The following is an 18935-nucleotide window of genomic DNA, read 5'->3' as shown; positions in this document are numbered from 1 at the left end:
AGTGGGGCGGGGACTGGAGGGTTGGCCGATAAATTGCACAGGGAAAGAGTCAGTGGGGGAAAAGAGCGAAAAATCGGCAGGTGATTGAAGTTCCGTTTATGTAAGTAATTGCAACATGGAAGGAATATCAGTGATCCTTTGTGTTGTGGTGGTTTGGGGGATGAGTAGATATAATTATTCAACCCTGGCCAATGTGTGTTTACTCGGAAGTAAGTTTCATTGGACTCAATGGGGTTTGCTCCTCTGGAAATATGATTGTAGGGTGAAACTACAATCCTAGATGAACTTACTCTTTAAGATGCAACCCTATCCATTTAGACAAAAAATCCATACAACTCCAGCACTTATTAGTCAGCTATGTTGCGCGTGGGGAGGTCTTTGACATTGAGGATAAATGTGTATTAGAGCTGTCACTTAACTTTTTTTAAAATGTGGTTTTTAAGTGTACGTGTTTTAGTCAAGTAATCATTGGAATTCTACAGTGGAGTCCTATATGCGACTACTTGGAAGTAAGTGAGTGTTGGATTGCAGCCTTCGCCGACTAGGGTGTAATCCTATGTGTGTTTAGACCGGAAAAAAGTCCTACAGCTCCCAGCAATCCTCAGTCAGCCATGCTAAATGCTGAGAGGTGTAGGACTTTTTATCTGTCTAAACATGCATGGCATTGCACCCTAAGCAGTAAGGCTGCAATTGCATACACCAGCCTTACTATGACCTCTAGATCTGTTGAGCTACAACTGTCATAATCCTCCAGGGTGACTGTGCGTGCACACTTACAACACTTCCCCATGCTGGAGATGGTTGCACATCTGCATTTATCTTGGAATAAGCTCCATTGCAAACAATGAGACTTCAGAATAGAACATATGTAAGGCTGCACTGTAGGTCTGTTTGATCTCAGAGTGCTTTACTTCTGAGTAAATACACTTAGGTTGCTTTGTGTGTTGCCTTTTAGTGGCCTTGTCAGTTTTGTGTGGTTAACCACAATGTGTTGTCCCAGAAAACCACGTTGAAAATCTATTTTCATTATCACGTTCATGATAATGTCTGTCGCACTCTCCCATGATGGGGGAGCGATGTTATTTTGCTTAAGAAACATTGGAAAAATAAGAAATGTGAAGACAGGAAAACATTTCCCTTTTATTCATCCTGTGCTTGGTTTAACAACGTTATGGTGCTGTGGAGCTTCATAGCTAATTTTCCTCAGGGGGAATTGAAAGGGAACAAAATTTCAGAGCAACTGGGGGTGGGGGAGTGTGGTTGCTGTGGCGATCCTAAAAAGACTGAGAAACCTGCCACCCTGATAATGGATGATTTTCACAGCAAGTTGCTTTGGCTGCAGCCTATTTATTTGGGAGTACGTTCCATTGAAAGTGTGGCTTACTTCTGAGCAGACACACACAGGTGTGTGCTATTAAAATATTTGCCTGGCTTAATAAGGCTTATTTATTTATTTTTATTTATTTATTATATTTATATACCGCTCCTATTGAAAATTTCGGAGCGGTGTATAAGATAAAATAAGGCTTAATAAGGAACACTTTACAAAGGCCCTTTTGGCACATCACATGTCCAGAGGCCATTCCTTCCAAATTACATAAGCCCAGTGGAGGCTAGTGACTCTGATGTCATTGGGGCGGTGAATCCGATCTGGGTTTCAGCCAGAACTCTAAAGGAGTTTTCCAAGGTACTCCACCTTGGATAACTCCTTTTAGAGTTTTGACTGAAACCCAGAGCAGATCCACCACCCCACTGACACCAGAGCCACCAGCCTCCACTGCATAAGCATCTTAAATGGCAAAGGAAAACCCTGGAGCAAGGGGATAGACAGGTAATGTGTAGTATATGTCTTCAGTACTAGCCATGTTCCAGATAGGAAACGTTCTCTCAATTCCCAGAGGAGTAGCTGTGTTAATCTGTTGCAGCAAAAACAATGGCAAGTCTTGTGGCACTTTAAGGACAAACATGAGTGCAGACATTTTTGTGGAATGTAGACCACAAAGGTTTATGCCTTTATGAATTTGTTCACCTTTAAGGTGCTGCAGGGCTTTTTGTTGTCCTTCCTCGAAGTACCCAATGCCTTCACAGGTTGCAGCTATTGCTGTTGTAAGAGGGGCGTGGTTAAAATTTACATGCTGTAATTAATACTTCCAGCCCATTCGGTTTTACTTGGCAAGCCCTAGTAGTTTAATGTGATTTATTCCCATTTAAGGTTGCCAACTGACCAAAAAATATATGTCTAGGCCTGCTGCTTTGCTTTTAAGAGTAAGGCAGATAAACCTTTTCAGTTCAAACTGTGGTTAAAGGCAGAGCTACAGCCCCCCCCCCAAAAAAAGTTAGCAACCTTGCTTCCAAGAAAGTGTGCACAGGATTACAGCCACACACCCTCTTCCTTTGCATGTTTACTCAGAAGTAAATCTCACTATGTTCAATGAAGTTTATGCCCTGTTTATAGGATTGCACTATTATATCCTTACATGGATCTTAAGCCCACACTCCAAAGTAATTGAGGGCTGGGTATGTCTTGTGACTGCTAAATTTCCAGCAGCTCTGGGCTGCAAAATTAGGGGTAGAGGAAGAGGCCAAAAGCCATAAAGTATCCTGGCCAATGTGCTCTAGTACCTCAAAAGTCTACGGTAAGAAGCTTGGCAAACTCACACAGCTTCTGTTTAATTGCTAAGCCAGTGTGTTCATTAACTGTCCTGTAACCTTTTCTGGGGTGTACTCTGATCTCCTTATAGTTCGGCTGTCCAGTTTGCTGTGTGAATACAACATGTCCAAAGTTGAGAAGTTTGCTTTTCATATACCTAGTCTGGAAGAACTTGTTGGGGGTGAGTAGTGGCATATGATGTGGCATTTATGCCAGTTACTTAAACAGGTCTGAAACTGTTTTTAGCTGTCTAAATTGTTTTAAATTGTGTGTATTTAATTTGTTATGCTGTATTCTTTTTGTTGAATTTTATTACTTATGCATAGTTGTAAACTGCCCAGAGAGCTTCAGCTATTGGGTGGTATAGAAGTGAAATGATGATGACAATGACCTCTGATGTTACCAAGAAAGATTGCGAAGTACAAAATGGTGGTGAGGCATCAGGGAGGGGAGTTGGAATCTCTATAGCAATGTTTAATGTTGTACTTCCCTTATTTATTTATTTTAGGGTGCAATCCTATGAAAGATTAAACAGGAAAAAATATTACAATTTCAAGCATTCCCCAGCTAGCCATGGCTGAAAAAAGTCCTACAGCTCCCAGCATACTGAGAATTGGAGGGTTTTTTCTGTCTAAACCTGCATAGGACTGCACCCTTAGTTTTGTTTAAACTTGGACCTGAAGCAACAGTGCTATCTGGAGTCCTTTTCTTCCTTGTCCACTCTTGGGCTTTCTTAATCTTCACTTCAGACTCAGGCCATGGCAGCAACTTACTTTGAGAGCAGCAATATGTAAACTGGGGTGCTCACCCCTTCGATCTGGGTAGAACAACCATCAGCTTCATATTAAAACAAGAAGGAAACGCAACTTGACCAATATCAAAATGAATACTCTTGATCGAAGGGTTTTCTTTGACACTGTCAGCCCCCAAATCATCTGACTCTTCCAATGTTTGTGTACGCTCTCACATTCTTTCTTCTAGTTCTGGAGAATGGACTGAAAGAAAATTTTGCAGATGTCCACGTTTCTGTAGTGGATTGCCCGGATCTGACTCAAGAACCCTTCAGATTTCCTGTTAAAGGTAACAAGAGGGACATGAAACAAAATATTAAAGTGTGGAATGTGTCTGTTGAGGATGCTAGCCAGCCATGCCCTTTTCTGGAAGACTCCATTCCATCTGCCCCCCCCCGCCCCCGGTTCTTGTTTTTCTTCCTTTCAACACCGACAGAAATCTATTTCACTGTAACATAAACTGCCAATAAAAAATGTGTAGTTGTTGTTTTTAAGTGGGAGGGATAGGGCATCAAACCAGAAGCTCTTGGGAGCTGCATTCCAGTGGTGGGTGAGACAAAGTCAAGCACCCCCAAATTCCAGCCTATTTTCACTTAAAGCCAATGTGGTATAATGGTTAGAGCGTTGGGCTGGGACTTAGGAGACTTGGGTTCTAATCCCCTCTCAGCCGTGAGACTCACTGGGTGACATTGGGCCAGTCATGACTTCTCAGCCTAATCTACCTCACAAGGTTGTTCTGGGGATAAAATAGAGGAGGAGGATCGTGTATGTTGCCTTGAGCTCTTTGGGGAAAAGGCGGGACATAAACGTAACTAGCTAACAAATAAATCTCCAGTACCGAAGCCTTAGAAGAGGCATTCCAGCCTTTTATGAAGTGGGCCGGGTAGAACTGTGCAGAAGCTGGCAAACCATCAAACAATTACAGTAGCAGCCAAGCGCAGGGCCCTCTGAACAACCTTGGAGGATGCCCCCCTCTCTGATTGGGACTCCAAACAGGCCAAATTTGAGATTCAACACCCCTGCTGTGCCTGAGCTACATGTGTGCCCTATATTTGAAAGTCCTTTGTAACATGTTAGGGGTCCATCACAGGCGTACATAAATTCCTCCACAAATGACTTCTTGTAGAAAAAGCTCCTACAACATCACCGAGCAATTTTTTAAATTATTTTTTAAAAAAGCAGTCTTCATTTCTCCACTTTCTGAAGAAGGTAAATTCAGCCACTCTTTGTTTTTCTCGCAGGGATTTGCGGTAAGCCCAGAATTGCAGATGTGGGCGGTGTTCCGAATCTTCTGCCTCTTGCGCAAAAAGATAAGGTGAATTGCTAATATACTTGGTTGTACAGCACAACTACCAACAAAGGTGTGCGCTGCAAATGTGTAAACCACACCTACGGAAGGATATTGTAGAGTTGGAAAAAGTGCAACTAAATTCAAATTTTTGCAGCTAAAATGATCAAGGGGCTGGAGCAACCCCCTTATGAGGAAAAGTTACAACATCTGGGAATGTTTAGCTTGGGGGAGGGAAGCGAGTAAGGGGAGGATTGATAGAACTGTACAAAATTATGCATAGTTTGGAGAATGTGGATAGGGAGACATTTTTCTTCTTCTCCCATAACCTGGGGTCATCCCATGAAGCTGACTGGTGGGATATTTAGGAGAGATAAAGGGAAGGACTTCTTCACACAGCACACAGTAAAACTATGGAGTTCGCTACCACAAGAGGTGGTTGATGGCCACCAATTTGGATGGCTTTAAAAGGGGGGTGGATAAATTCCTGGAGGAGAAGGCTATCAATGGCTACTAGTCCTGAGGGCTCTATGCTACCTCCAGTATCAGAAGCAGTAAGCCTATATGCACCAGTTGCTGGGGAACATGGATGGGAGAGTGCTGTTGGCTGGTCTCTGTGTGAACCAAATGTTGGACTAGAGTGACCTTGGCCTGATCCAACATGGCTGTTCTTATGTTTTTATTCAGTTGTATTGTCTTTAGAGACCCTCTTGAGAGCTGTTCAGTGAACAGATTTTTAAACGTTCTTGTATCTTTTAAACCTATGATCACCAGTACTTAGTTTGCCGTTCCTTATCCATTTTATTGAGGCTGTGGTCTTCATTTTATGACATTTTTTGGCTGACTTTAGTAAATGTATTTCATTCAAACCTTTTTTTTTTTTTTAATCCTGCTCTTCATCTAAAAGGCTCACAGAGCGACTTACAGGAATCAATCATTAGACAGACTCTGCCCTCTCAGGCTTACCACTTAAAAAGCCACGAGGCACAAGGAAAGAGATTGGGGGGGAAGAAAACATAGTGGTGATGCTTGATTCAGTTTTCAAAATTGATGGGAAAATAACTATTCTGGATCCACTTTTACTCAGGAACATGGGAAGGTGCCTTATGTTGAGTCATTGCCCCTTCTAGCTCAGTATTGCCAACACTGATTGGCACCAGTGGCTCTCCAGGGTTTCAGGCTAGAAATTTTCAAACTCTACCTGGAGATGCTGTGGATTGAACCTTGGTTTTTCTGCATGCAAAGTATGAGCTCTACCACTGAACTTCAGCCCCTTCTTGAGGCAGCCTTGTACTCTTGTTTGCGCTGCCTCTATTGTCCTTCTGGACTGGCCTTGTTCTTTGTTGGCCTGTTCCTCTCCCCACCCCCTTCTGCAGTTTCTCTTCCTCTTGAGTTCATGCTTACTCTGTGGCTGCTTTCAGACAACACATTAATCAATGCAGTGTGAAAAGTCCACTCAACGGTTGAGTTTTTAGGGGTCCCCACACAACATGTTCTAACTCCACCATTGCGTGAGTGTGGGCTACCGTGGAGTTGAGTAAAAGGCAACGCAGTGTTTGAGTGACAGTTCCTCTTCCCTCTCTTTTCCCCCCTTGTCCCATCAGCAGTTGCTGCAAAAAAAAAAAAAAATCCTAGTGGCTCTCCTAGAGTGGCACTCCTTCCTTTTGCCGCTCTTGCCATAGAACTCCGTAGCCAGTGGGAAAAGTTAACTCAATACATTGGAAAACTCCAGGGAGCCTGCTGCACAACACTCAACACAATGGCTGTGCAAGAACTCTCCTCTGCACAGCATGGATATTCTGTGTGGAGTGTTTTTTTAAAAAAAAAGCCTCCACCGTTGCATGGAGTTTTACTGCCAGACAATACATTTCTCAATTGTGGTGTAAAAACTCCACCGTGGAGTTCTAAAACTACCGTTGACTAACGTGTTGTCTGAAATGAGTCTGTTTCTTCTTCTGTCCCGCAACTACAACTACTACAGCAGGATTGGGCAGAAGGTAGATCTCCAGATATTTTGGGCCTCAGCTCCCAGAAGCCCCTAGTATGGCCAATGATCAGGAATGCTGGGAATTGAAATTCAAAACATTTGGCAATCTACTTTCTGCCCACCCCAGTTCTACAGCAGTAGAAACTGTGTATGTGTATGTATATGTATGTATGTCAGCTCTCTTGTGTGATTGGGGTCCCTGTTTCTTGTAGGGATAGTAACCATACATACAGTGTGTGTCTGGGGTGGATCCTGGCACTGCAATCCCGCAACCCATCCTATGCACGGTCAGCTCTGTCATTTGAAAAAGGCAACAGGGTTCTTGAGCAGTTTTCCATCCAAACACTGACCAAATCCAGACCTGCTTAGTTTCAGCAAAATGGCCCCATCCTGTGCCTTCAGACCATACCTTGGGTGTAAAATGAAAATTACCAAAAGGAAAAGGACTGTGCCAATGGGCGGGGAAAACCACTAAATGTATCATTCTTTTTTAGGTTTATGACCTCAACACAGTAGCAAAGGAAATACAGCTGCCAGGAGCTTTTTTTCTTGGCGCCGGAGCAGTTTCCTCTAGAGCCGTTGGCAGCAACGGTGAGGTAGGTAGATATTAGCCCACCTGATCTGTTATCCTCAAAGAAGAGAGTTAATGTGACGTCCTGGTTTAGAATGTTGCTCTGGTAAGACCTTGGTTCAAACTCCTGCTCAAGTGAACTTGGGTCCGGGCCAGACTGCATCCCAGAGGACTACTGAAAACTAAAACCATCAGAATTGGGTGGAAAATGCCAAATCTTGCTACATAGGGATTCATGTTGAAGAAAGCAACCCCCCTTACTATGTGAATAGTATGGGGCAAACATCACCTTGTCGTGGCTTCAATACCGAAAGAAAAAGAAATGAGAACTGGGTGTTCACTTAAAATTTGTAATATTAAGCAAGTGTTGATTTTGGTTTAGGGAGTTTCACTATGATAAGCTTAGAGGGCTGATGCAAACATAATTGCTCCAACCTTTTCATCATGGTTAAGAAATTAGGGGCGGGATATCTTATTTATCTCTCCTCTCCTGGAACAAATTCCCCACTCCAGCCTTAAATGCAATGGAGAGATACTTTGATACTAATGTTACCTGTAGCTTAGGCTAACCAGATTCCCTTATAGACCCTGTTCAGACAACACGCTAAGCCATGATGGTTAAGCATTTTGAGCTAAACATGGCTCAGCATGTCATGTGAACCATTCCTAACCATGGTGGCTTACATAACCATGGATTAAACATGCTCACGAACCACTTGCTGCAAAAGAGTTAAGGACCTAACCATGGCTTAGTGTGTTGTCTGAACAGGCCCATAAACAGGGTTTCATAACCAGCTTCAAATCCTGATTAAGCACTTCTGTATTTTAATGGGACATAGGCAACTCTCAATTCCCCTGGTTTTTGTCTTTCTCCATTTAGTGCTTTCTACATTTAGGTTGATTAATCTGGAGTGTGACTTATTTCTTTGTTTTACTAATTGTGATCTATTCATGGACATCATTTCTCTCTAGCTTATCCCTATTGTTCAAGCTAAAACTGAGAAAAAGCCAGCTGTCAATGGAAGTTACATTGCCCAGATCAACCCTGAAGACGGTGGGTGCCTGCTGGAACGGTACAGCTCCAAATATAATGACTGTGAATTTGGACTGTTAGCCAACCTGTATGCCAGTGAAGGCCTCCCTGGCAAGGTGTGTTGTTATTTCATGGGACTTCTGGGACATCTTTGAATTGGGTTTTACATCAAGGATAAATGTGTATTTTGTAGGGCTGTCACCTAATGTTAAAAAAGCATGTGGGTTTTAAGCAAATGTGTTCTAGGATACAATCCTATGTGTGTTTATACAGAGAAAGGTCCTACAATTCCTAGCATTCTCCAGCCAGCTTTGCTAGCTGCGGAATGCTGGCAGTTGTAGGACTTTTTTTATGTCTAAACAGACATAGGATTGTGCCCTTAACTAAACTATCATTGCAATTTTACAATGCAATTCTCTATGTGTCTACTTGAAAGTACGTCCCATCAAAGTAAGTGACTATAGGAATGCAGCCTCAGTCACTTAGGGCAGTGGTCTTCAACCCGTGGGTTGTGACCCAAATCAATCCAGATGGGTCGCAGCAAAGCTTTTGCTGACATGTTGAGCAATTGTGAAATTGGGTCCCATGTTGCAGGTTGGGAGTCTGAAGTGGGTCTTGGGTCTGGACCAGTAGAAGACCACTGAACTAGGGCACAATCCTATACAAGTTTAGACAGAAAAAGGTCCTACAGCTCCCAGCGTTCTCCAGCCAGCTGGTTGGGGAATGCTGAAAACTATAGGAGTTTCTGTCTAAATGCACATAGGATTGCATCCTCAGTCAATTAAACTTGACTAAGGAAAAATAATATTCTGAAGCAAGAAGCATACTACTTTAGCTGCTTTTGGGTAATCAACATTTGTGTTGAGCAAGTATACCCTAACCCAGGGGTGGGCGGAAAGCAAATCTCCAGATGTCCTGCACTTCACCTCCCTGACCATTGGCCATGTTGACTGGAGCTGATTGAAGTTGTAGTCCAAAACACCTGGAGGTTCTTTGGACTGCATGGAGTAGAGAATGTGGATAGGGAGACATTTCTTTTTCTCTCTCTCTCTCATAATTGTAGAACCCAGAATCATCCCATGGAGCTGATTGGTGGGAGATTCAGGACAGATAAAAGGAGGAAGGACTTCTTCACACAGTGCATAGTTAAACTATGGAATTCTCTACCACAAGATGTAGTGATGGCCACCAATTTAGATGGCTTTAACAGCGGGTTGGACAAATTCCTAGAGGAGAAGGCTGATGGCTTACGAATCCTGATGGCTATGTGCTACCTCTAGTATCAGAGGCAGTATGTCTGTATACACCAGTTGCTCTCGCACTCAGGTCCTGCTTGTGGCTTTCCTGTGGGCAGCTGGTTGGCCACTGTGTGAACAGAATGCTGGGCTCAACGGGCCCTTTATCTGTTCCAGCATGGCTTTTCTTACGAAGGCACCAATTTGGGGAAGGTTGGGTTAGGCCATGGTTCAAATTCCACCACATCCATAAATGAATGTGGTGGCAGGAGCTTTAGGCATGCTATTATCTCTGAGTTTTTAGTCTTGCATTTGTAATATGAGAATGATAATACTGGTCTGCTAGTATTGCTGAAAGGATAGTTATTATTATTATTATTATTATTATTATTATTATTTATTTATTTATTTATATAGCACCATCAATGTACATGGTGCTGTACAGATTACACAGTAAAAAGCAAGACCCTGCCGCATAGGCTTACAGTCTAATAGAGTTGTAGTAAACAATAAGGAGGGAAAGAGAATGCAAACAGGCACAGGGAAGTGTAAGCAGGCACTGGGTAGGGTGAAGCTAAACAGTATAGAGTCAGAACAAACTCAATATTTAAAAGCTATAGGGAAAAGAAAAGTTTTTAGCTGAGTTTTAAAAGCTGTGATTGAGTTTGTAGTTCTCAATTGTTCTGGAAGAGCGTTCCAGGTGTAAGGGGCAGCAGAAGAAAAAGGACAAAGCCGAGTAAGGGAAGTAGAGGTCCTTGGGCAGGCGAGAAGCATGGCATCAGAGGAGCGGAGAGCACGAGCGGGGCAATAGTGTGAGATGAGAGAGGAGAGATAGGCAGGAGCTAGACCGTGAAAAGCTTTGAAGATCAACAGGAGAAGTTTATATTGGATTCTGGAGTGAATTGGAAGCCAATGAAGAGATTTCAGAAGTGGAGTGACATGGTCAGAGCGGCGGGCCAAGAAGATGATCTTAGCGGCAGAGTGGTGGACAGAGACCAGCGGACTGATGTGAGACGAAGGAAGGCCAGAGAGAAGAAGGTTGCAGTAGTCCAATCGAGAGATAACCAGTGCGTGAACGAGAGTCTTGGCAGAAGAGATAGTGTATGTGAAGTGTCTTTAGTACAGGGATGCAGAAAATGTGGCCCTCCATATGATAATGCATCCTTCCATCATCCCTCACCATTGACAATCCTGGTGAGGGCTGATAGGAATTGCAATCCAACAACTTCTGGGGGCCACATGTTTGCTGCCACTGGTTTAGTGTTTAGGGAGGAAAGTTCTGTGTAACGATGAATTCTGATTACAATATTACAGTGAGCTACATTGTATATTAAAAGAAACTGTATCCATTAGAATGGGGGTGGAGAGTTAAACACATGAATCAGAAGTTACAGAATAGAATTTTCCATGCCACATAGTCACCATAATATAACCACACTTCTTCTTTTTCCCCCAAGGTCATTGAAGTAAAAGCAAATAGAAGGACTGGGGAGCAGAATTTCATATCTTGCATCAGGAAAACCTTAGAAAAATCTTATGGGGACAAACCAGTTGGGATGGGAGGTACATTTATTATCCAGAAAGGGAAAGCAAAAATACATATTATGGTAAGTCAGTCTTGATAAAGGATGTTTTTCATTGTCCTTTCAGAGTCCAAGGTACAACTGACGTTTCTATATGGGTTTTATTTACTGTATGTAATTTGTACTTTTATTAGATTTATATTATCCTGTAGGGGCTATAGGATTGCTCTGTTAGTGTGTGTGTGTGTGTGTGTGTGTGTGTGTGTGTGTGTGTGTATATATATATATATATATATATATATATATATATATATTCAATTTATGAATAACCTTTCAGCCCAAATATGTTCCCCAAAGTGACAAATTAAAACTGTAAAACAATCTAAACTTGTTTTAAGGCACAATCCTATGCAGGTTTACACAGAAAAAAAATTCCTACAACTTCCAGCACCCCCAACCCTAATCAGCCATGATGGCTGAAAAATGCTGGGAGTTGTAGTACGTTTTTATGTCTAACCCTGCATAGGATTGCTCCCTTAAAGAGTTTTTTAATTATCACAGCAGCCAAATTAAGAACAGGATAAAATCTTCAACCAGGATGACCAACTTCTGTAGTGCTGAGAGCCACTCAGGACCTCACTATAGATCTATACGGGGCCTTCTCCACTGTGGCACCCACCTTGTGAAATGATCTCCCCTTTGAAATCAGGCAGACTCCTAGTGTAGAGTGTTTCTGCCCATAACAGAAGACATGCTTGCTTGCCCAGGCCTTTTTCCAACTGCTAGTATTGACAGCTACCGCTGGTTATTTTAATGACTTATTTGATTGCTTTATTAGATGGTTTTATTTGCATTTTGTGGTAAACCACTTTGGGACTTACTAAAAAAAAAGTGGCACATAAATTTTCTGAAATAAATATGAGCCTCAAGATCCCTGATGAAGTTTTGAAGGATTCTTGAGTCCAATTACTACTTGTGCGCTGCACCAAAATACCTTGGGCAGGTCTTCTTTTATGCTGCAGCAGCAGCAGCCACATATGAGAAGGAGGGATGGTGTAGAAAGCAGCCCTGCTACGTGAGATCTCTGATGGACCTGAGCCTATGTTGGTTATGATCATGCATATCTCACCCCTTTGACCAGACGGATGCTATTTTAAAAGTGCAACACTCCCCTTGGAAAAAACAGCAAGTCTTCCACTTTGTAACTCACTCTGGGCCTATTCTTGCACATTGATGTCTAACTTACTACATTTTCCTAGGGGGCAATCCTATGCGTGTTTAGACAGAGAAATGTCCTAGAATTCCCGATACGTCCCAGCCTGTATGGCAGCCTGGAGGGATGCTGAGGGTTGCAGGACTTTCCCCTCATCTAAACGTGCACAGGATTGTGCCTCTAATCATTCAACTGTTGGGTCATTTCATTCTCAGGATTTTGTGGATCTCCTATTCCTTTCCACTTGTGTAGTTACCAGCTTCCTGTATCTGATGTCACTAACAACACACAGGATTCTGATTGGCCAGTCAGTCTTGGAGCATGGAGGCGAAAGACACAATCCTACACATGTTTAGACATGCATATCCCATGCTAGCTGGGGTATGCTGGAAGTTGTAGAATTTATTTCTGTCTAAACATGCAGAAGAGTGCAGGTCTTTGGCTCTGGGCGGAGCTGTTTCAGTGATCGAGAAGCCAAGCATGGTTGATCCTTTGCTAAGAATTTTGGGGGATGGAGACGTGGTGGTGGGGCTTAACAGTGTTAACTTGTGCCCCCATTTTTTCTTTACTCAAATGCTGTAACCTTTTTTATTATTATTATAGCCTTCAGAATTTTCTGCCTGTCCTTTGAAAACTAATGAGGAAGTGAACAACTGGCTCAAGTTTTTTGAAATGAACGCTCCACTGATTTGCCAGCCAGTGCTGGTTTCCCAAGATCCAGTAAGTTGATTTATGGGCACAGTGTGTGGATCTCCTCAGTGTTTGTCAAGCGAGGTCCATAAAAGCTAGCTTGGCCTTCTCATTTAGACACAGACACACACACAGACACACTGTATACATGCTGTCATGTGTAAAATAGGCCTGACTGCAAGTATTAAGCATGCCAAAAAAGAGCAGTTAAAACATGGAAATGTTCCTATGTCTTCAAAGTGCAATATGGGATATGGCCCTATATTACCAGTCATGCTTTGTGTGTGTGTAGGACTTGATTTATGTAGGGGAGCATCGAAAGATTTGAATCTCTGCCAACTGGCTAATATGTTACAGCCCCTCAGTATTTATTTATTTTATTTATTGCATTTCTATACTGCCCAATAGCCAAAGCTCTCTGGGCGGTTCACAAAAATTAAAACCATGAAGACAATTCAAAGTATAAAACAAACAACAGTATAAAAACACAATATAAAAAAAGTACAATAAAAAAGCACAACCAGGATAAAACTGTGCAGCAATGCAGAGATTTATAAAGATTTAAAGCAGAGAAGTTAAAAAAAAACTAAGATGATAAACTGTTAAAATACTGGAGGAAATAAAAAGGTCTTCGCCTGGCGTCAAAAATAGTAAACGTAGGTGCCAGGCGAACCTCCTTAGGGAGCTCATTCCACAGCCGGGGGATCACAGCAGAGAAGGCCCTCCCCAGCAGCTGGTGCACACAGGCTTACTGCCTCAGATACTGGAGGCAGCACATCACCATCAGGGCTAGTAGTCATTGATAGCCTTCTCCTCCAGGAATTTATCCAACCCCCTTTTAAAGCCATCCAGATTGGTGGCCGTCACTACATCTTGTGGTAGGGAGTTCCATAATTTAACTATGCGCTGTGTGAAGAAGTCCTTCCTTTTATTGCCCTTCATGGGATGAGCTTGGGTTCTAGTATTTTGAGAGAGGGAGAAAAATGTCTCCCTAGCCACATTCTCCACACCATGCATAATTTTGTACACCTCTATCACGCCTCCCCTTAGCCTCCTTTTTTCCAAGCTAAACATTCCCAGCTGTTCCCTCATAGGGGAGATGCTCCAGCCCCTTAATCATTTCAGTTGCCCTTTCCTTGGCTTGCAGGAGGGCGGGGGCATATTTGTTGTTTCCCCTTGGCCAGCCAAATGTTTTGGACCGGCCTTGCAGACATGAATGGTCTACTTTGCATAGCTCCCTGGGGCCTGAGTTGATTCATTCTTTCTTTATTCCCCAGGGCTTTGATCTGCGTGTGGAGCACACCCATTGCTTTAGCCACCACGGGGAAGGAGGACACTACCATACAGACACAACTCCAGAAACTGTCGAGTACCTGGGATATTTTGTACCTGCCGAGTTTCTCTTTCGAATCGACAGGCCCAAGGAGACGCATATGGTTGGTCGGGATTAAATTGGTCATGGGATCAAGCCAGAGCGGGAAGCCAAATCTTAAGCAAAGAACGGAATGCCAAGTGAATTATGGAAATTCGCCTTTAACTAAGGCCAGTTGCAAAGATGCATCTAATCACCACAGGAAGATAGCACTGATTTTGCTTGCACTTAAAAAAAAAAAAAGGCATGATAACTCAGCGATTGGAAATACGGTTGAATTTAACCTGATAGCAAAGATGAGCAGGTCAAGCCATTACTTTGTGGAAATGATGAGGGTTTCAACCCGACACATCTAGGCTGGGAGAAACTGCTGTACAAGTTATAACTAGGGATTGTGTGTTGGCTGGGAAATTCCATGGCGCTCAATATGATTCCGTAGTCCCTTTACTGTAAAGAGGAACCAACGCCAATGAAACAGTGTGAACATCAGTGATATAAGAGATTCCGTCTCAGCCTTTAAACTGAAAGTTGGGGGGTCAATGAACAGGAAGCTCTTTTTCCAAGTATATGATGAAGATAAGAAGTATTAATTCACTGTTGCGATCTTTGCTGAATGAAGCTCATTCCAAAGTTATGAGTAAAACTGTCCTGCATTTTGATACTATGAATAAAATTTGATTACATGTCTTCAGTGTGCGTAGTAGTAGAAATTTAGATGCTTCCTAAGTATGAAAGCATAAAGTATTGCTCATTGAGAGACCATCATTTATTTATTTATTCATGATGTTACTTTATTTAAAGTATTTTTTAGCCCACTTCCTTTAGCCATAAAGCCTCCCAGAGTGGCTTACAAACAATCAGTTAAACAAGATGTTCCCTGCCTGCAGGCTTGCAGTCTAAAAAGATATGACACACAAGGAAAAAGGAATGGGGAGGGAAGAGGAAAAAATGAAGTAGTCTTTTGGCAGGGCTGTTAAAATGGCCCTGCTTCCCCTCTCACCTCTCTCTGCACAGCCTACAGTGTGAATATGAGCCTACAGTGTGATGTGGCAGCAAAAAACAAATGCTGTTTTGGGATGCATTGATAGAAGTATAGCTTCCAAATCGCATGAAGTACTGGTTCCCCTCTATTTGGCACTGGTAAGGCCTCATTTTGAGTACTGCGCCCAGTTCTGGGCACCACACTTCAAGAAGGACAAGGATGATCATGGGTCTGGAAACAAAGCCCTATGAGGAGAGACTGAAAGAACTGGGCATGTTTAGCCTTGAGGAGAGACATGCACTCTTCAAATACTTGAAAGGTTGAAACATAGAGGAGGGCCAGGATCTCTTCTCAATCCTCCCAGAGTGCAGGACCCGGATTAATGGGTTCCAGTTACAAGAAGCCAGATTCTGTCTGGACATCAGGAAAATCTTCCTGACTTTTAGAGCAGTATGACAATGGAGCCAATTATCTAGGGAAGTCGTGAGCTACCCCATACTAGAGGCATTCAAGAGGCAGCTGGACAGCTATCTTTCAGGTATACTTTAAGATGGATTCCTGCATTGAGTAGGGGGTTGGACTCAATGGCCTTATAGGCCCCTTCCAACTCTACTGTTCTATGATTCTACTAATGTACTAATAGCCATCTCAATTCTGAGTGCTGTTGCTTACATGGCTAACTCACATAAGAGAAAAGGTAGCAGCAGACTTTCAAATACAAAAAAAAAAAAAAAAAAAAAAAGATTTAGGGAGGAAAAAAGCACAGTCCCATACATGTAGGCTATTTTTTTCTGTCTAAACTCCCAGCAACCTTGTGAAGTAGGTTGGGTAACAGACCCAAGGTCATTCACTTCACAACAAAGTAGGGATCTGAACCTGGGTTTGAACATTTATTTATTTATTTATTTATTCATTCATTCATTCATTTTATTACACTTATATACCACCCCCATAGCCAGAGCTCTCTGGGCGGTTTACAGAAATTCTAAAATTGAGATAAAAACAAGTATACAAAATTTAAAATTTTTAAACACAGAACATACACAAAGCATTAACCGTTGAAAAAAACTAAATGTGGGTGATTAAGATGTGCTGCCATATGCCTGGGCAAAGAGGAAAGTCTTAACCTGGCACCAGAAAGATAGCAGCGTTGGCACCAGGCGAGCCTCATCAGGGAGATCGTTCCATAGTCTGGGGGCCACCACCGAAAAGGCCCTGTCCTTTGTTGCCACACTCCGAGCCTCTCTCGGAGTAGGCACCCAGAGAAGGACCTTAGATGTTGAACGTAGTGACCGGGTATATTCACGTCGGGAGAGGCGTTCCGTCAGGTATTGTGGTCCCAAGCCATGTAAGGCTTTATAGGTCAAAACCAGCACCTTGAATTGGGCTCGGAAACATACAGGCAGCCAGTGCAAGTGGACCAGAACAGGTGTTATATGGTCAAACCTTCTGGTTCCTGAAATCAATCTGGCCACTGCATTTTGCACGAGCTGCAGCTTCCGAACCGTCTTCAAAGGCAGTCCTACATAGAGTGCATTGCGGTAATCTAACTTGGAGGTTACCAGAGCATGGACAACTGAAGCCAGGTTATCCCTGTCCAAAAAGGGGCGTAGATGGGCCACCAACCGGAGTTTGTAAAAGGCACTCCATGCCACCGAGGTCACCTGAGCCTCAAGTGACAATGATGGATCTAAAAGAACCCCCAAGCTACGAACCTGCTCCTTTCAGGGTGAGTGCAATCCCATCCAGAACCGGTAGAACACCCCCCATCCTGTCAGCGGAGTCACCTACTAACAGCATCTCAGTGTTGTCTGGATTGAGTTTCAGTTTATTAGCCCTCATCCAGTCCATCGTCGCAGCCAGGCACCAGTTCAACACATCCACAGCCTCTCCTGCAGAAGATGAAAAGGAGAAATAGAGCTGTGTGTCATCAGCATACTGATGACAGCACACTCCAAAGCTCCAGATGACCACACCCAGTGGCTCCCTGTAAATGTTAAACAACATGGGGGACAAAACCGACCCCTGCGGGACCCCATATTTGAAAGTCCACAGGGCTGAGTAATGTTCCCCAAGCACCATCTTGGTGCTGGGGCTATCATGGCTAGTTGGGGCATGCTGCCTGATTTGAAAAGGTGGAAGGGGAGAATGGGTTAGTCAAATTCAGAATGGAGCACTCCAACTGCAACATCTTGTTGCAGGTCCCACTTATAGTAACTGTAATCTAAGCAAAAGTATACATGTGATTCATGCAGGGTTTGTAAGTGTGTGGGCCTTTCTTGTTGTTGTTCTTTTTTGCATGTTTGAAATAAGAGTTGGTTCAATGAGATCACCTGTACTTATTCAATGTCTGTAGACTCAGCATTGTGTTGATCCACTGTTTTGTTCATTCTTATAGCATGTCTGGCATTCAATTTATTTATTTATTTGGAAAAAAAATATGCCACTCCTCTTCCAAAAAGGATTTCAGAGTGGCTTACATATAATCAGTTAAACAAGGCAGTTCCTGACTGCAGGCTTACAATCTAAGCAGACATGACTCTCAGGGGTGGAAAGGAACCAGGAGGGGAAATTAATTCTTTTAGCAGCGCTGGTGGAATGGCTCTGTTCTTTTCATCTCCTTCTGTACAGCCTGCTGGAATGGCTGCTGGTGGTGACAGTACAATCCTTATCTCATTCATCCTCAGAACAACTTTGGGAGGTAGCAGATTAGTCCCATTTTATAGCTGAAGAACTGAGTCTGTGTGCCCAGGGTTATGAGTACCTGAAGAGGGCTGCAGTTCAACTGCAATTGTGCCAGGACAGGTTAATTGGTGATGAACTACCCCTTCGTCTACGATGGCCTAGTGTTTGCTGTAGGATCCTTTTCATCCAGGGTGTTTCTCCACTCTCTCCCTTGTGGTCTGGCAACAGAGTTGTACCAGCGAAGCAGAAGCTGAGTTCTGACGACACACGCTAAGCAATTATTTCTGTAAACCGCCCAGAGAGCCCTGGCTATGGGAGCGGTATAAAAGTGTAATAAATAAATAAATAAATAAATAAAATTGTTTTCCATTTTTTTCCTATTACACACAGACACACACACGGTTGATCTGTCATCCAAACTCAGCCAGAGTGTCTACAGGCAGTACACAATCACGTCGTGTGTACAGTTGTAGAGAAAAGGGAATGTCAAGGTGTTATTTGTATGCATGCAGCACCTGCTGAAATCCCCCTTCATCACAACAGTTAAAGCTGCAGGAGCCCTGCCCTCTTGACCAGATACAAAGGTGCTGCATGCATACAAACAGCACTTGCTGAAATTCCCTTTTCAATACAATTGTTAGAGATACAGGAGCCTGGTCCTCCTTCCCATATGGTCACCCTATCTAAACCTGAGTTTGTCCTTATGTACACGGGTGCTCAGCGTCCACTCTACCCCCGCCCCTTTCGAGTCCCGACTTCTTCCGGAAAGACCCGAAGGCTTCATCGCGCCTTTAGCTGCCGCTAGAGGGCGTCAGAACTCCCCGCTCCCCACCCCAATGCCGTTGCTGTTCTAGCTTGTCCCTGCTCGGGCACCGTCGTTCTCCCGCGCATGCTCGGCACGGCTTGTCAGCCAGC

At 43.3% G+C, this 18935-nt stretch overlaps 1 protein-coding gene across 1 annotated transcript; it reads left to right on the top strand.

The window, feature by feature from the left end:
• The first annotated feature begins 56 nt into the window (after window positions 1-56).
• On the top strand, window positions 57-15040 carry C5H11orf54 (chromosome 5 C11orf54 homolog). Its single transcript, XM_063127138.1, has 9 exons — window positions 57-100; window positions 2742-2831; window positions 3632-3730; window positions 4683-4756; window positions 7211-7312; window positions 8260-8436; window positions 11013-11162; window positions 12895-13011; window positions 14259-15040. Exons 2-9 carry the CDS (start codon window positions 2774-2776, stop codon window positions 14430-14432), a joined length of 951 nt encoding a protein of 316 aa, XP_062983208.1. The 5' UTR covers window positions 57-100; window positions 2742-2773; the 3' UTR covers window positions 14433-15040.
• The last annotated feature ends 3895 nt before the right edge of the window (window positions 15041-18935 follow it).

This window comes from Elgaria multicarinata, chromosome 5 (genome assembly GCF_023053635.1).
Source record: "Elgaria multicarinata webbii isolate HBS135686 ecotype San Diego chromosome 5, rElgMul1.1.pri, whole genome shotgun sequence".
Classification (NCBI taxonomy): domain Eukaryota; kingdom Metazoa; phylum Chordata; class Lepidosauria; order Squamata; family Anguidae; genus Elgaria; species Elgaria multicarinata.
This window is presented reverse-complemented; position numbering and strand designations above follow the sequence as displayed.